The 19808-nt window shown below is 38.2% G+C and overlaps 1 protein-coding gene across 1 annotated transcript; it reads right to left on the bottom strand.

Annotated features, from left to right (window-relative positions):
• Window positions 1-4864: 4864 nt before the first annotated feature.
• Window positions 4865-8935, bottom strand: LOC115011641 (CD209 antigen-like). Its single transcript, XM_029436812.1, has 6 exons — window positions 8733-8935; window positions 7230-7331; window positions 6792-7142; window positions 6121-6254; window positions 5787-5887; window positions 4865-5321 (listed from the first exon to the last, which is right to left on the bottom strand). Exons 1-6 carry the CDS (start codon window positions 8881-8883, stop codon window positions 5165-5167), a joined length of 996 nt encoding a protein of 331 aa, XP_029292672.1. The 5' UTR covers window positions 8884-8935; the 3' UTR covers window positions 4865-5164.
• Window positions 8936-19808: the final 10873 nt, after the last annotated feature.

Here is a 19808-nt window from a genome sequence, read left to right as displayed (position 1 = left end):
AATAATAATAATATAATAATAATAATAATAATAATAATAATAATAATAATAATAATGTAATAATGTAATAATAATAATTAGAATTATAATAATAACAATAATAATAATAATATGAGAGTGATATGATGAAGTGGAAATTAAATGTTATATAATACCCCAAAAGATTGATCTCAAGGTTTTGGAAAAAGACAAACAGACCATGTTTTACACATTTGGTTTTTCACATGCTAATAGGCCTAACTGTCCCTAGAGAAACAGAGAAGTATACACGAAAAGGGGAACAGAAAATGTTTGGAAAGGTCTGCGGAGAATTTACTGCTTTTGTGAAATGTATGTCACCATCATTATAAAATACTTTTAATTTTAAAATGCTTTTTGGATTTATGTATCTACAAAAGGTTGAGAAGTTGTTCTTTGTGATTATTGGTCACCTGTGCCTCAGTGTGTGCTTTGGTTGAACTATATAATGAAAACATAGTTTATTTTAGCCCATTTCTCTAATTGTAAGCTTTTCTGGAGTCTACACAGGGAAAATCAAGAAGTCAATCGGAGTGCGTTTACATACTTTAATTTTATTATTGACACATTTCCTTCCTCTGTGGTTCTGTTAATTTGAAATCTGATATAAAGAAGTATATGCATACTTTTGTTTTTGTGCGTTGGCAGTCTCATGTACAGAGTTGTCCAGTTTCCTTAGAGTGTTTGTGACTATTGAGATATTTCACATAGTTTATTTGGTTGTGTGCAATTGTAATGTAAAGTAACATTTCAAGTTAAGCAATGTATACCATTAATCAATACATGTTCTCTTTATTCCCTTACACTTGGGCTCATGGCTTCATTTTATGCTTCAGTTTCATTGTTACCAAAATACGTGGAAAATAACCTAAAACGGTCACATTAAACCCTTACCTGCAGAGATGCAGGCACCTTCTCCCATTACACATGAGAATATTGCTGACTGTGCTGTTATTCTGATTAGTTGTTCTTTTGGCACACACAAAGAAAAAATCATGACAACAATAACACAGAGGGTTTTTTACATTTCTATGGACCCTTTCAGTATTTTCAATACCATTTCATACTTTTCCCATATTTGCATGAAGATGACTTTTAAATGATTCTGTACATTAGAGTATAACTACAAAGTTAAAAGGGAGATAAAGAAATGGCATCTATCAAAGGTTTTGAATTACACAATTATAAATATATTTCAGTTCTAGTGATTCATATGTTGTATTTCCACAGAATTGTTTCTTCCTCTATTTGACCTCTTCTAAATCTGTTAACTGTTGTCATGGGTTTATTTGCTCAATCTTGAAGAAAACACTGAGCAAAAGAGGGAACATGAAAAACTCAAGACCCTTTATTAATAACTTACTCACATTTTTAGCTGCAGACATGATGACTTGCTAGAAAGAGAGACACATGAGCATTTCTAAGATATGAAATAATTATTATAAACCATTCATTAGGGGTGACTTATCAGAAAGTAACTAGTTGGTAAGGTTGTCTGCTGGCAAACTCAAATAGAAAAGATAAAGAAATTAGAAACGTGTGACGAGACAACAGCATTCAAAGTTACACTCATTTATTCAGATCCCAAAAATCCGTTTTATGCTAATTCATGTGGACTCAAATGACTGAACTGATGACTGCAGATAATGATGAACTTTATTGAACAGTGCAAAGGATCAGAAGTAAACAATAAAAGTGTGCTGGAAAAGTAAAGCACTGAAGTCTCAGGTGGAGCGTCTCTGCTTTCTTCAGACCTCCATCACTCTGCTTGGTGAGAAACTGCTGGTGGAACTGAGATAGGGAGGGTTGCTCTCAGTTAGGGAGAGGAGAAGGAGTTGGTGGTGAACGTGCAGGATGGGGAGGAGGAAGAAGCATCTCTGGTACACAGCTTGTGTAGAAGGAAAGTATCCTGACAGCCCTCGATCATCTTCTGGTAGATCTTGAAGTCTGTGAAATCCAACAGGGTCTAGAGAAGAAGAAGAAGTACAAACCAGAAGATCGTGAGTTCAATACCAGGGCTGCCACCATTGTTCCCTGAGCAAGGTACTTAACCCTGAGTTGCTCCAGGGAGACTGTCGCTCTGGTTAAGAGCGTCTGCTAAATGACCTGTAATGTAATGTAAAAGAAGAAGAGGTAAACAGAACAGAAACAGAAACGCAGCTTTAAACTATCTGTCCAGACAGCTATAAATGTGTTTGCATGTTAACTGAAAGATCATAGTTGTGTGTGTATCTCCGATCCTTGCTGAGGTCTTCACATGGCAATAGGACAGAAGCTGGCCGTGCAGGCTGCCGGGAGAGGCTGAAGGTGGAGGCTTCGGAATGGAAACTGTCTGCCAGAATCTGCAGGTGGAGATGGTGGCTGTAGGTCAATTATAGAGGCTGTAGGTGGAGGTTTTGCTGCAGCTCTCTGCCAGAATCTGCAGGTGGAGGTGGTGGTTGCAGGTTGCTGACAGAGGCTGTAAGGGGAGGTTTTGTCTCAGCTGTATGCCTTAATCGGCAGGTGGAGGCGGTGGCTGTATGTTAATGATAGAGGCTGGAGGTGGAGGTTTGGCTAAAGCTGTATGCAGGAATCTGCAGGTGGAGGCTATGCCTGCAGATAGCTGACAGGCGGAGTTGGCTCTCCTGAAACATCCAGGTCATAAAGAGGAGGATAGACAGCAACCTAGTAGGAAACGTCCACCAGCACCAGTCCGTCTTCATCCACTGATTCTGTCAAGGTGGGACCGTCCAGTCTCTCCCACAGCTTCTGCTTGATACGACGTCCCAGATCCAAACTGTACGGACGCAGACGACCACTCTTGAACCTGTGAGGAGCAGAAGACACAGAAATTAAATCAGAAAGATGAATGAAACATTTTGCAATATATTTCTCAGTGATTGGAAAATGTGTTAATTATCTGATTGATTGTTGACACAACATACCTCAGCATGTCATCCACAACTTCATAGTAGAGCTGCTGGTACTCCTCCACTGAGCGGTTCTGTATCTTTACAGGTTTGTCAACGTGCAGTGCAGCAGTGGGGGCCTGGGGGCCACGTTTGAGACAGCTGGATGTTCTGCAGGTTTGAAAGGACGAGACACGAAGGTTCGCTTCCTCTTCTGCGGAAGGTCTGCAGAAGCAGGAGAGCGCTGGAATCAAATGTCTCACCTGCTCGTCTCTGCAGCATGGATACTGTCTGCAGGCTGCAGGCTTTGTTATTAATATTAATATTATCAATATTTGTTATTTTTACTTTTCACGATGACATGAGAGGCTCTGCCTCCCCTGTCCGCACGTCCCTGATCAGATGTAACTCACAGTATTTGCAGCAGAGACATATTGTGGGCATGGAGGCGAATCTCATTCACCATTATCCACATACTTATTTATATAGCCTATCTATATATAAATAAAACTAATGAAAGCACTTGTTATTGCATCATTAGTGGTACAGACCTGTTGTTGTCGTTGCACAGAAGGCCGATCATCACAGACCACATTAGAGTTTCATGAAACATATATTTAACTTCATTAAAAAATAAAAGTAGGCTATCATCTACCACTGAATGCTTATTTGGGCTGTTATTAATTTTTTAAGATCGCTTTGGCTCCGACAGCAAAAAAGCAGGAAAATCTAAGAGCTCATATCACAGCCTGAGTGAAGGAACAACACGTGAAAGTTGTAAAAAAAACGTCTTCAAATCTTCCTCTTCTCTTATGAGGGGAAATATGTGGCCGGTTCATGGCAGAGCCTGTTAGCAATGTACCAATGAAATGTGTATCAGTGGTAAATTACATAGTAAGATATTCATATTTATTCCTTAATTATATATTTGTAAATCTAGATAAAGGTAACTGTTGGGGGGCAGCAGGCTTATCAACATGCACAGAGGGCGGCACATGGGGGTGATCAATGTGGGCCCAGCATTAAACCTTTTCTCTGGGTCCCTGAACAGTGTGACCAGGGCTGCATGTGATTTACACAGATCTTATGGAAAAGATAAAACATGTATCTCCTAGAGAATGGAGTAGAGTGGACATTCAGCCCAAGTCTTCCCTCGTAATAATGACGTCAGTCATTAAGGGAGGTCACTTTTTCTTTAACATTTGTGGTCCCTGTTTGGAGAAGCTGTTCTCCATCAGGATGTCATGGCACTCGTCCACCACCCGAGGGTGCAGCAGAACAAACTACATCACACAGAATAACATTTGGGAGTTGAATAAGGAAAATAAAATGTAAACCTGGAGATGATGTTGGACCTTCATGAGAGCAGATGCGTAGCTACCTTGATGAATTGTTTCAGTGGAAGTTGTAGGCAAAGCTTGACTCGTGCTGCATTGTGTCAACACGTGTACGCAGAAGGAGGCAAAGTTAACTCATCTGAACATGAACACTAAGTCTGATCTTTCTGGGACTAATTCTGGCATGTAGGAAATTGATTATGAAATATTGGATATGGAGCAATTGTTGGTTTTATCATATAGTTTATTGAACAAAATAAATAATTGCAAAACATTTGTATCAAGATATTTATTAAGCAGAGAATTAAAATATGAATAACTGATGAAGAAATTATTTTAATCATATTTTTCCAATAGAAAATGTAATCAAAACATTTCTAAGATGTGATTAAAAGACATAACTCAAATAAAATGATCTGAAAACAGTTAATCAATTACTGTAATCATAAAAAAAAGGAAGTGTATATTCAGGGATTGTGATTTCATATATTTTTTAATTGAACATTAATCATAAGCCTGAGACGTGACATGACTCCAGTCTCCAACATGAGTCCAACTCATCCACCACATCGACCTCCACACCCTCACAAGAGTTCACTACTTTCTCCATTGGCGCTCGATTTTGGTATTGGATGTTAATTGAGAAACTCCAGACCAGTACAATATGAATGTCTTCCAGGGATAATGGACTGTGAATCTTGATGTTCCTCTGATGCAGACGGAGCATGAGGTCAGATCCTGTGCGGTGCTTTGTGGAGCAGCTCATAGACTTGTGATGTAACACTCGTAGATCCTGGTGAGGTCTCAGGGTCAGATGTTGGTGAGCCCACAACAATAAAACATCAACATTCAAAGCAACGAACCAAGCTGGATATGTATGTCTATATATGTTAATAGACACGCACTCACCCCTATACAGAGCTACTGAGCATTATGCTGAGAATTCTCCTCACATATCCATAATTTTTTATTGTGGCAAATGTCATCATTCCAGTTGTTTTCTGAATGATGGTTGATTATTTCTGCGCAGTCTTCATCTCTGATTTGATGTCCATTTGGCTCATTAGGGGCCCAGTAGCTGAAAAAAATTAATACGTTTTCTTATTTTTTCTTTTAATTAAAGAACTCACACCAAGAATCAAATCATAGACAGCCAATTAAATGTAAACCCAAGAACAACTCTAAATCAAAATGTTTCTTTGATCGATAGAGATAGTGTTATCAATATCTATGTTATATCTCAGGTGTGTGATTTAACTGAGAGAAGCTTAAAGTCTTGTGGTCTGTATCAGTGCAACTATAATAATAATAATACATTTATATAGCGCTTTTCAAGACCTCAAAGCCGTAATATTTAACAATTAACACTTTAAGATTCATCATCCCTTTATCACAGGGGTCCCACAATGTTGTTGTGTATAAAGAGGTTGGTGGGTTAATAACACACAAATGAATGATGGAAGGAAGCTAAAGAGAGTGAGTGAACTTTAAAGTGGCTGCCACAGTGAACCGTGACAAGAGAAAAGTTAAATGATATGTGAACCTTTTGGTAAGCTGAGTCCCATCCACCCACTTCCATGTCCCCTCTGTGTCTCGATCAGTGAGTCCAATCCACACATGCTGACGGAGACTTGTTATATAGTCCTTGATGTAGAGAGAACAAGACATCTACATAACTACAATATAAACAGTTTCATGCTGTCATCCACTTCTGTGACATTACATTCAATCCGTTTTTCTTTTTTCCTTTCACTACATCTCTAACACACACACACACACACACACACACACACACACACACACACACACACACACACACACACACACACACACACACACACACACACACACACACACACACACACACACACACACACCTGCTCTTCTTTGCTGTTGATAATCACCAGGTCTGCACCTCTTTGCAAACAGTCCTCTCTGCTTTCTTGCCAGGACTTCTCCAGTGATGAAATGTGATAGAAACTACCACTGAAATACACCCATCCATACTGATCTGTTTAAAAAAAACCACAAAAGTGAAATAATTAAGTTTTCTTAACACTAGTGTTTTAGCTTTCATCTACCATTAGAATCATATCATTTTAATCTCTGTGATTGGATGTTTCTCTCTGTCTTTAATGAGTAACTCCACCGATTTTACACATCAAAGTCTGTTTATGGGTCGTGGGGAGTAAAACTAAATATTTGGAAAAAGTTGTATAAAACATTTTGTTGAGCTTCATGAAATCTGATAAATTTCCTAAAGTGATGTCACTTTTTGTCAATTTATCAGTTGGGTCGGAAGATTATAAGAACAAAAATGAAAAAAAAAGTCTGTTGGTGTGGAGTTGGAAAGAAGTGATCTTACCAGACCTCCGACTGTAGCTGCTCCTCATCGCTGCTTGTGGCTAAATTAGCCGCTACTAGCATTACGCGCCTGAATATCTGACTTAACTGTTGGCGGTAGAGTTGCTTCATCATGAAGAATAATTGTTAAGAGAGGATTCAGTTATTAAGTTAGGCCTGCCAGAATTAAGAAACAAATAGTTACCTTTAAGCCTTCTGTGAAAATCATTTAACTTTTTGGTCAGGTCTTCAACTCCATGCAGGTGGTCTCGTTCCTTAATCAGGTTGTTGTAACTGCTCTGTAATCGGTCTCGTTCCTTAATCAGGTTGGTGTAATTGTTCTGTAATCGGTCTCGTTCCTTAATCAGGTTGTTGTAACTGCTCTGTAATCGGTCTCGTTCCTTAATCAGGTTGGTGTAATTGTTCTGTAATCGGTCTCGTTCCTTAATCAGGTTGGTGTAACTGCTCTGTAATTGGTCTAGTTGTTTAGTCAGGTTGGTGTAACTGTTGTGTAACAGGAACATCTCCATTTTCCACTCAGAGTTGCTCTTGGTGACTGTTTGACACATAAACAGATAAAATAAATGCTGTCAACCAGTATCATCTACTTAGTGTTTTATCATTTTGCTAATAAAGTACTCACAGATGCAAACCAGAGTTACGAGTCCAGTAAGAAGGAGAAGACACAACAGACCCAGACACACTGCAGCAGCTCTGCAGGAACTCTTCTTCACTTCTTCAGCACCTGAAGGTAGAAGTCAGTATTTATCATGTGTTTGATCCTCAATGTGAAATCAATTAAAATCAACTAATTCACATATTTGTGTTCATGTTTTATCCACAGGAGAGGCAGTAGACATTATCCAAATGACTTTCCCTGATTTTCTTGAGCCACCAGCATTTATGAGCAAATACTTACAAAACTAATGACTTTCCCATCAGCCTTTGCTGTACTTTGTGTTTAATGCTAATTATCAGGTCTTATCATGCTAACCAATGAGACATTATACCTTAGCAACTGTAAACATTTAATTTTGAGCATGTTTGGATGCTTACTATAGCATTAGCACAAAGCTCCGCTACACACCTTTTTTACAGCAGACATTTTGGACATTTTGTTTTTGTTTGCCTTCATCGATAATATTGCAGAAGACAGACAGGGAAGGGGGAGAGAGGGGACGACATCAAAGAGCTTTCAATGTTGGCGAAGGGCCACGGGTCAGATTTAAATGATAAGGACTCAGCTTTACAGTGTTGCCAGATTGGAAATGTGGAACTATTGTACCAGAGGCTAAAAATGATCGTGTTTTAAGGAAGCTTGTAGAGCTTTTTTCTTATCTTTATTAAAGAGGGTGTTTTTCAATTTGAGAGCATGACTCCCTGAGTCCCTTGCGCTTATATTTGCTCTGCTTCAGCTCAAACTTCATGCTTGCACTCAGATTTATTGTTGCTTGCACAGATTTCCTGAGCTCCAGCTTCAGGCCTTCTCCTCACATGTTGTTTCTGTGCGCGCGTGAATCGTCTGCTATCGGATTTCTCCTCTGCTCTTCGTTTTTTTTTGTGCAATAACTGTCAAAATTCCCAAACCAATAGAATGCCAGGTGTAGTTTTGACCAGTGAAATGGTCCCTGCCTCATTGTGAGCACATTTGCTTTAGTTTTAGAGCGTCCCTGACTGGCGGTTACTCCTTAACCAGGTCATTCATCCACTTACTCTCCCCAAGGTTTTATTATATGTACTTAATTTGCTTTCTTTATGACTTTTGGAATATAACGGCAGTTAATATATGTATTATTATCGCCAGTAGAGATGCGTAAACAACATGGATGTATAAAGAGACCACATACGGAGAATCTAGTTTTTGCTGAAAAATTATTGTACATATACGATTATGTTTAGGTGTAGTCTTAAAGTTTATTAGTGAAGTACTGAGCTAAAACACCAATGAGAGCAATCCAGCCTCTTCTCCTTCACTCTCTTGCTCTTTGACCCTCCACATTATTGTTCCTGATATTAGTCTTTGTTTTAAAAACATATATTATTTCCTGTGTTAGTGAGTAAAGAATGATCACACATTTGCATGAACCGGCAGTCAACATCCTGTTATAGTATGTGAACACATGGCCTGTTTGATAGTGTTCCTTACCTGAGAGAGCAGGTCCAGTTCTGTTCTGCTCCAGAGTGTGGATAAACACATTTTCGTAAATACTTTCTGAACTTTTTGACAAACTCTTCCTTTTGCCAAGACTACTTGATGGTCCCTGTTTGTTGACATATATGTCCATCAGTTGATCCATGATGTTCAGCTGTATCGATGCACACTTTGGTCCTCAACGGTCCTCTTGAGAGTGTGCTTGTGAAATGACAAATGATCCAACGAGGCAACAAATATAGTAACACAGATGGCAGCACACTATTCATGCATGAGATTCTCTGCTTTAAAGGAAACTGAGGTCTGGTGGGATGAATTATTTTAGGTGACCACTTTTACCTGTTTGTTCTTGCAGGTGCAATGCTTCCTGTTTTGTTAGGAGCTATGTTGAAAAATCTCTGAAATATTAAACCATCACTGCTAAGAATGAATACACAAATACATATGATGGCTGAAAAACAAGATTAGATAGACAGACAGACAGACAGACAGACAGACAGACAGACACACACACACACACACACACACACACACACACACACACACACACACACACACACACACACACACACACACACACACACACAGTGTAATAGCAATTGAAATGTCTACTGTTTAAATAATGTTCTAATAATGTTACAAGTGATGATCTGCCTATTTCTCTTTTCATGCATTTGCACAACTTTACAAGTTCCCTTATCAAGCCAGGGTCAACTGCCTTTTCTTGTCTTAATGGGGGAGGCATTGTAAGACAGGACACAGATGGTCCTCTCTTTAGATTTACATACTGATTAACTCTCTGAGAAAGAATCTTGGGTGTGCCATTTGTTTTAGTGTTTACATAACTGTTATCAAGGAGATGGTCAGGATACTATGTTGCTCCAAGAAACAAATGTCTATATACCCAAAGATAAAAGGATGGAGTTTCCCAGGACTGGGTTCATCAGATTGGAGGAGATAACCTTACAAACATCAAAAGGAACTAATCTAACAGAGATCATCTTTGGTTTATTGCTTGTTTACAGTGAATAACAGATGTGCTGATCAATCACCTATTGACGGATGTTTTATTGTTCTATAGGTCATCAGCAGTTTGTGCCCTGTCCCCTGCTGTGTTTATGACTCAGTCACTAAAAAGTCAAGGAACAAGTGTGTATAAATTATCTATGTATCTTCATTCAAACTGTGCCCTCCTACAGACTACGTTGTATTCTGTAGAACTGGTGCCTTTGAGATCTCAAATAAATGCACAAAGACGACTCTGTCTCTATCACCATTTATTTACCTTTATATACATCTCTCCAGAGTAAAGCAGGAAAACTTCCACAACAACAGACAGACAGACAGACAGACAGACACCCAGACACACAGACGCACAGACACACAGACACACAGACAGACACACAGACAGACACACAGACAGACAGACAGATAGAGCATGTACTGTGTATTTCTGACTTACTGAATAATAACCCTGGCAATATAGATGGTGTAGACTAAACAAGAAGGTTTTTACTTAATAGTTAAACAAAGAAGAGATAAATGATGGGGCGTTATGATGGCTTAGTGCCTTGTATTGTCACCTCTTCCAGGTTTACTGCAATTATCCAAGTCATTCAGTAATTGTGTGTCATGTGGCCCAGTTCCTCTTTTATCTTTCCTTTAATAAAACCCAAGAGACCTTTTGTAACTTCCCTGTCACCTATAGGGCATGGTGATATAAAGGCTAAAATACAGCCGGACTGGTCTCAGCAGAACTTCTGAGTTGAATTAGGTGAAGTGAGAAAACAGCATGTCTGAAGATATCTATGGCAAGCCAGACATCACGCGGTCAATGCAGATCCATCCAGATCCATCCAGAAAAAGAGATCAGGATCCCCATCCAGACGGTGCTTGATGTAAAACACCTCTTCACATAGTTTTCTGTGTTGTGATTTGATTTTAATGTGGCATGAAGAAATCTTGTTACAATGAAAATGAATAAATTCAGTTATTACAAGAAAATCTAAATATTTAACTTTTATCATATATTTTTAATTATCACACAGTAATTGCATACATAAAACAGAAATACAAATATAAATTCATATTGTATTTTCCCTTTATTGCTTTTCGTCGTCCCGGCTTTGTGAGAAAGATCCATGTTTATAGTTTCAGCTTCAGAACATAATATTATGTGTTTTTATATATAGATTTGCTTTAGCAGCAGAACTGAGTTCACAACTGAAACAATTCTGAATAAAAACTGATTGTCACAACCAAATAACATCAATAAAATATGAAATATGGGAAAATAAACTAAACTCTTGAGAATTAAAGATAACAATGAATTTGATGCTACTTTGTGCAACGTGGTGATACTTTTGGATACTGCAGTATGTGGTACGCTGTGTGGCAGACTTTCTGTTACTTGGAGGTATTTTGTTTAAAGGTTTTGCTAAATTATAATTGTGTAATCGTTTGGTAGAGGATTGTCTTCACTAGCTTTTAGTTGAAACCTCCATTTGTTATTGAAATCCAACATAATATATGAATTAATAGAAATAAAACATTTACAACTGCAACATTATTGGATTACTATAAGAATCCTTTATTAATGATTTATTTATAATTGACAAGATTTTTCTGATGGCTTATTAGAAAGTGAAAAACTCAAGACCCTTTATTAATAACTTACTAACATTTTCCCCCTTTAATTGTGGGGTTTCTTTTCGGAAGTTTTTCCTTGTGCGATGCGAGGGTCTAAGGACAGAGGGTGTCGTATCCTGTACAGTCTGTAAAGCACACTGAGACAAATGTAACCCAGTCAAGGCAAAAGTATGACTCTGTGGGCGCTGCACAGTTTCCAAGCTTCAATCCCCGAAACGATGCCTCAACCCTCCTTCATGCCGCTCAGATGCTTTGCATGTTTAGAAGCACATACCTGTATGAGCAGCTTTTCTCTGTGATGAAGATGAACAAAAACCCACACAGGAGTTGTCTCACTGATGCACACCTTCACTCACTGAGGGTTTCCACAGCTAAGAACCCCAAACATTAAACTGGCAGCTCAGAAAAGATTGCAAACATCTGGCTCTGACTGCATAAAAGTAGAATGAAGCCTACCTAAATATGTTCCATAGCTTTTTAAACTTTATCCAATATGTCTATCCTGTTCAATAAATGTGGACCGTGTTTGGCCCTTGACGTAGTCCCAGTATTTAATTTTGTCCCTCTCTGTGATTGAGTTTGACACCCCTGGTCTACTGCTTGCTTTGCGCAGTTTCTCCTCTGCTCTGTTTCGCGAAGGGTGAGGCTGCCGACACACACACATGCGCACACACCTACAGTCAGAGACAGAGCTGAGAACAAAAAAATAAAATCAACTGCTAAATGTTTTACTTTAAAATGACACAGTATAATTATTTATTACTTGTTAATCATGTTAAAAATTGTCTGCGAGCCATTTTGCGTCATCGAAAGAGCCATATGTGGCTCGAGAGCCACAGGTTCCTGACCCCTGTCCTAGAGAATGAAGTAAAAGTGGACATTCAGCACAAGTCTTCCCTCCTAATAATGACGTCAGTCATTAAAGGCCCTGTCACACATATCCGTATGACAGAAACGTATGTCGGCGCATACGAAATATCGGCAATAGGTTGATATAAATTAAGGGTAAGTTGTGATCGTTTGAAAGACGCAGACGTTACGCCGAACACGGCGGACATACACAGTTCCGTATGGCAGAAACATGCCGGCGTATATGAAAATTTGCTAAAAATGAGTCCAAATACGTTGAACTTTTCCACAGCGGTGTTGTAGCTGTACATAACAAATTATTATACGTATGTCAAAAATTGATAGCTTATAACTTACCTATTTAAAACGTATCAGAGCGTCTGGCCAACGGAGCTGGAAAAGTGCCATCTGGTTCACGACATGCTGATGCTGGAGAACGGCTAGAATGCTGAACGCTAGCTGTACTGTAGAAACACGTTTAATAAGTTACTCCGTCGTCAGGCATCATCTTAACATAGGGTAGGAATAGGGTATCCACTCGTTATCAATACATTGGCTGTAGGATTCACCGTCAGCCGACGTAGCCTATATCTAACGTACCTCTAACGTAGTCACGTAAGTATTCACGTACTATATTTAAGTAGGTAAATATTCACATACGTATTCCGTATTCATGTATATCTAACGTCACGTAACGTCTGCATATCTTATGAAGGCACACGTCGGGTACGTCCGGTAATTTTGAACATGCTCAAAACATCAGCATTCAACAACGCACCCCAGCGTAACACAGTGAGCTCTTAACGAATACTACTTATACCTTACCTTATATCTACGTACACCAGTATGTTGCCGATATTTTGTAAAAGCCATATTTTGTATATCTTATGCAGTCGTTGGGTATTCGTCTGATACATTTTGTATTAGTAAGTGATACTCTATCAATAGGTGAGACATACGTATCTGTATATGTTCACTTTTCCGATCCGATGAAAAGTTGGACGTATTTGGACTCTGACAAATTTTCATATGCGCCGGCATACGTTTCTGTCATACGGATATGTGTAACAGGGCCTTTAGGAAGTCAACTTTCTCTTCAGCACTTGTGGTCCCTGTTTGGAGAAGCTGTTCTCCATTAGGATGTCATGGCACTCATCCACCACTCCGAGGGTGCAGCAGAACAAACTACGTCACACAGAGAATAACATTTGAACAGTTGAATAAGGAAAAGAAAATGTAAACCTGGAGATGATGTTGGACCTTCATGAGAGCAGATGCATACCTAACTTGATGAATTGTTTCAGTGGAAGTTATAGGCAAAGCTTGACTCGTGCTGCATTGTGTCAACACGTGTACGCAGAAGGAGGCAAAGTTAACTCATCTGAACATGAACACTAAGTCTTGATCTTTCTGGGACTAATTCTGGCATGTAGGAAATTGATTATGAAATATTGGATATGGAGCAATTGTTGGTTTTATCATATAGTTTATTGAACAAAATAAAACATTTCAAAACATTTGTATCAAGATATTTATTAAGCAGAGAATTAAAATATGAATAACTGAAATTAACGCATTTATTTTAATCAGCAGAAGATATTCCATATTTTTCCAAGTCAAAACATTTCTAAGACACAAGACTATAATGTGATTAAAAGTTGGCATAACTGAAATAAAATGATCTGAAAACATTTAATAAATTACTGTAAGCATAAACATTGAAAAATTAAAAATATATTCAGGGCTTGTGATTTCATATATTTTTTAAGTGAATATTATTCGTAAGCCTGAGACGTGACATGACTCCAGTCTCCAACATGAGTCCAACTCATCCACCACATCGACCTCCACACCCTCACAAGAGCTCACTACCTTCTCTCCATCTTGCTTGCCTCAAGTGATGTTACTTGTCCATCGTAGTTCAAGTGGCTTAATCATGAAGAAGATTGATTAAGAGAAGATTCTGTAAGGCCTGTACCCAAATTGTCCTTGACCCCTTCTCTGAAGATTATTTATGGTTTTGGTCATGTCTTCAACTCTTTTATGCAGCTGGTCTTGTTCCTTAATCAGGTTGGTGTAACTTGTCTGTAATTGGTCTTGTTGTTTAGTCAGGTTGGTGTAACTGTTGTGTAACAGGAACATCTCCATTTTCCACTCAGAGTTGCTCTTGGTGACTGTTTGACACATAAACAAATAAAAGAAACACTGTCAACCAATATCATCTACTTAGTGTTTTATCATTTTGCTAACAAAGTACTCACAGATGCAAACCAGAGTTACGAGTCCAGTAAGAAGGAGAAGACACAACAGACCCAGACACACTGCAGCAGCTCTGCAGGAACTCTTCTTCACTTCTTCAGCACCTGAAGGTAGAAGTCCGTATTTATCATGTGTTTGATCCTCAACGTGAAATCAATTCAAATCAACAAATTCACATATTTTTGTTCATGTTTTAGCCACAGGAGAGGCAGTAGACATTATCCAAATGACTTTCCCTGATTTTCTTGAGCCACCAGCATTTATGAGCAAATACCTACAAAACTAATGACTTTCCCATCAGCCTTTGCTGTACTTTGTGTTTAATGCTAATTATCAGGTCTTATCATGCTAACCAATGAGACATTATACCTTAGCAACTGTAAACATTTAATTTTGAGCATGTTTGGATGCTTACTATAGCATTAGCACAAAGCTCCGCTACACACCTTTTTTACAGCAGACATTTTGGACATTTTGTTTTTGTTTGCCTTCATCGATAATATTGCAGAAGACAGACAGGGAAGGGGGAAGAGAGGGGACGACATCAAAGAGCTTTCAATGTTGGCGAAGGGCCACGGGTCAGATTTAAATGATAAGGACTCAGCTTTACAGTGTTGCCAGATTGGAAATGTGGAACTATTGTACCAGAGGCTAAAAATGATCGTGTTTTAAGGAAGCTTGTAGAGCTTTTTTCTTATCTTTATTAAAGAGGGTGTTTTTCAATTTGAGAGCATGACTCCCTGAGTCCCTTGCGCTTATATTTGCTCTGCTTCAGCTCTAACTTCATGCTTGCACTCAGATATATTGTTGCTTGCACAGATTTCCTGAGCTCCAGCTTCAGGCCTTCTCCTCACATGTTGTTTCTGTGCGCGCGTGAATCGTCTGCTATCGGATTTCTCCTCTGCTCTTCGTTTTTTTTGTGCAATAACTGTCAAAATTCCCAAACCAATAGAATGCCAGGTGTAGTTTTGACCAGTGAAATGGTCCCTGCCTCAGTTGTGAGCACATTTGCTTTAGTTTTAGAGCGTCCCTGACTGGCGGTTACTCCTTAACCAGGTCATTCATCCACTTACTCTCCCCAAGGTTTTATTATATGTACTTCATTTGCTTTCTTTATGACTTTTGGAATATAACGGCAGTTAATATATGTATTATTATCGCCAGTAGAGATGCGTAAACAACATGGATGTATAAAGAGACCACATACGGAGAATCTAGTTTTTGCTGAAAAATTATTGTACATATACGATTATGTTTAGGTGTAGTCTTAAAGTTTATTAGTGAAGTACTGAGCTAAAACACCAATGAGAGCAATCCAGCCTCTTCTCCTTCACTCTCTTGCTCTTTGACCCTCCACATTATTGTTCCTGATATTAGTCTTTGTTTTAAAAACATATATTATTTCCTGTGTTAGTGAGTAAAGAATGATCACACATTTGCATGAACCGGCAGTCAACATCCTGTTATAGTATGTGAACACATGGCCTGTTTGATAGTGTTCCTTACCTGAGAGAGCAGGTCCAGTTCTGTTCTGCTCCAGAGTGTGGATAAACACATTTTCGTAAATACTTTCTGAACTTTTTGACAAACTCTTCCTTTTGCCAAGACTACTTGATGGTCCCTGTTTGTTGACATATATGTCCATCAGTTGATCCATGATGTTCAGCTGTATCGATGCACACTTTGGTCCTCAACGGTCCTCTTGAGAGTGTGCTTGTGAAATGACAAATGATCCAACGAGGCAACAAATATAGTAACACAGATGGCAGCACACTATTCATGCATGAGATTCTCTGCTTTAAAGGAAACTGAGGTCTGGTGGGATGAATTATTTTAGGTGACCACTTTTACCTGTTTGTTCTTGCAGGTGCAATGCTTCCTGTTTTGTTAGGAGCTATGTTGAAAAATCTCTGAAATATTAAACCATCATGCTAAGAATGAATAGACAAATACATATGATAGCTGAAAAACAAGATTAGATAGATAGATAGATAGATAGATAGATAGATAGATAGATAGATAGATAGATAGATAGATGGATGGATGGATGGATGGATGGATGGATGGATGGATGGATGGATAGTGTAGAATGTTCAGAAAAAATGCCACCCTAATTTGTATTAAAGCTTATGATACCTTCTTACAAAATCAAGTGAGTTTTTGCTTTTAACAAAAACAATACACGAATTTGCAAATATGCCTACACTAGAGCCCCGCCCTTCACGAAACAGAACAGAGGAGAAACTGCGCAAAGCAAGCAGTAGACCGGGGGTGTCAAACTCAATCACAGAGAGGGCCAAAATGAAAACCTGGGACTACGTCGAGGGCCAAACACGGTCCACATTTATTGAACACTGATAGCACTTTTAGTACTCGGAGACGTGATATGCTTAAAACTCACTTTATTAAATATATGGCTCTCAAGGAAATACATTTAAAAATATTTGGCTTTTATGGCTCTCCCAGCCAAAAAGGTTCCCGACCCTTGACCTAGAGTAAGCTTTTGTACTACATTCTCTCTTAACCAAAGAACCAACTAACAATTTCACCCAAACTCAGAAATACTTAGAACACAAAGGGGGCATAGTTTTTTAGAGGGATGAGGGTGTGAAAAGTGTGTGAAACAAAGAAAAGGAAAAACCCATTTGTAAGAAAAGACTTCTGTTGTGCTGAGAAGGTGAGGATCCCAGTTTTAATTAAGCATGTCATAGCAATCAAGAAAATCTATATGCACAGATTTGAAAGGCTCTCCTCACCCACCCAGGTGTTTTCACTTCGGCTGATTAATCCTCTAGTCAGGTGTAAGTTGAGTGGAGCTCTGCTGGTAATCACATGAGGTCACCAAACTGTACTAGGTCTAATTAGGCAACATAAATGAAACTTATGGCCCGTGGACTCTGCATGTGCACAGGCTTTAATGCTGGGATATATAACATAACAGAGTGCATAGTTTTGGTGACATTACACAGTAAACAAGTGTGTGCTGCCTGACAAGTGGAAATGTAACTTTCTAAAAAAACAATTCTGTACATTGTAGACAATGTGTGCAAAACTAGAATGTATGTGTATTATAAAGGACATTTTAATTTAAATTAAAAATAAATTAAAATTATTTCTTTATTTATACAGCACAAAACAATGTTACAAAGTGCATATTGTAAGCAAAAGCAACATAAAACATAACATAAAAACGAAGGAAAATGTTTAATTTAAAGTAAAATTATCTACATTTTACTTATATATTAAATCCACAACATCTACAATCTCTTCAACATGGTAAAAGTAATGATTAAATAAACATTTAACAATACATTATAGGGTTTTCCCTACAATCACAGAGAGCCCACTCATTGCTACCTGTCTGGGTTTTGGCGCATTTCCTGTATGGTTGCTTTTCAGTTTACAATAAATGGTCACTGAACATTCACCATTATCTCTGGTTATGCAAAACAAATCAAATATCAAAGGTCAATGGGGATCAGGTGAATTTAGAGGGAACAATAGGCCCAAACAGTCATTACTTATGACTTCCTGATTTACTGCTCTTCCTCTTTTATACGGAGTCATCAGTGCGGATATCCAGCCTCTTTCAGAAAACATACACAGCTATTATATCAAAATTAAAACAAACTTTGTAATACTGTGGCGCAACCGTTAAGTTGTAATAGCCATAAGATGTCGGGGGACCTGTACGCCAAGCCTGGCACCGCCAACAAAGTTTACTCTGAGCAGGAACAAGTGTGTATAATTATCTATGTTATCTTCATTCAAACTGTGCCCTCCTACAGACTACGTTGTATTCTGTAGAACTGGTGCCTTTGAGATCTCAAATAAATGCATAAAGACGACTTTGTCTCTATCACCATTTATTTACCTTTATATACATCTCTCCAGAGTAAAGCAGGAAAACTTCCACAACAACAGACAGACAAGACAGACAGACACACAGACACACAGACAGACACCCAGACAGACACACAGACAAACAGACAGATAGAGCATGTACTGTGTATTTCTGACTTACTGAATAATAACCCTGGCAATATAGATGGTGTAGACTAAACAAGAAGGTTTTTACTTAATAGTTAAACAAAGAAGAGATAAATGATGGGGCGTTATGATGGCTTAGTGCCTTGTATTGTCACCTCTTCCAGGTTTACTGCAATTATCCAAGTCATTCAGTAATTGTGTGTCATGTGGCCCAGTTCCTCTTTTATCTTTCCTTTAATAAAACCCAAGAGACCTTTTGTAACTTCCCTGTCACCTATAGGGCATGGTGATATAAAGGCTAAAATACAGCCGGACTGGTCTCAGCAGAACTTCTGAGTTGAATTAGGTGAAGTGAGAAAACAGCATGTCTGAAGATATCTATGGCAAGCCAGACATCACGCGGTCAATGCAGATCCATCCAGATCCATCCAGAAAAAGAGATCAGGATCCCCATCCAGACGGTGCTTGATGTAAAACACCTCTTCACATAGTTTTCTGTGTTGTGATTTGATTTTAATGTGGCATGAAGAAATCTTGTTACAATGAAAATGAATAAATTCAGTTATTACAAGAAAATCTAAATATTTAACTTTTATCATATATTTTTAATTATCACACAGTAATTGCATACATAAAACAGAAATACAAATATAAATTCATATTGTATTTTCCCTTTATTGCTTTTCGTCGTCCCGGCTTTGTGAGAAAGATCCATGTTTATAGTTTCAGCTTCAGAACATAATATTATGTGTTTTTATATATAGATTTGCTTTAGCAGCAGAACTGAGTTCACAACTGAAACAATTCTGAATAAAAACTGATTGTCACAACCAAATAACATCAATAAAATATGAAATATGGGAAAATAAACTAAACTCTTGAGAATTAAAGATAACAATGAATTTGATGCTACTTTGTGCAACGTGGTGATACTTTTGGATACTGCAGTATGTGGTACGCTGTGTGGCAGACTTTCTGTTACTTGGAGGTATTTTGTTTAAAGGTTTTGCTAAATTATAATTGTGTAATCGTTTGGTAGAGGATTGTCTTCACTAGCTTTTAGTTGAAACCTCCATTTGTTATTGAAATCCAACATTTACAATTGCAACATTATTGGATTACTATAAGAATCCTTTATTAATGATTTATTTATAATTGACAAGCTTTTTCTGATGGCTTATTAGAAAGTGAAAAACTCAAGACCCTTTATTAATAACTTACTAACATTTTCCCCCTTTAATTATGGGGTTTCTTTTCGGAAGTTTTTCCTTGTACGATGCGAGGGTCTAAGGACAGAGGGTGTCGTATCCTGTACAGTCTGTA

This window comes from Cottoperca gobio, chromosome 1 (assembly GCF_900634415.1).
Source record: "Cottoperca gobio chromosome 1, fCotGob3.1, whole genome shotgun sequence".
NCBI lineage: Eukaryota > Metazoa > Chordata > Actinopteri > Perciformes > Bovichtidae > Cottoperca > Cottoperca gobio.
Note: the sequence above shows the minus strand (reverse complement) of the source record. Positions and strands in the feature narration are given on the sequence as shown.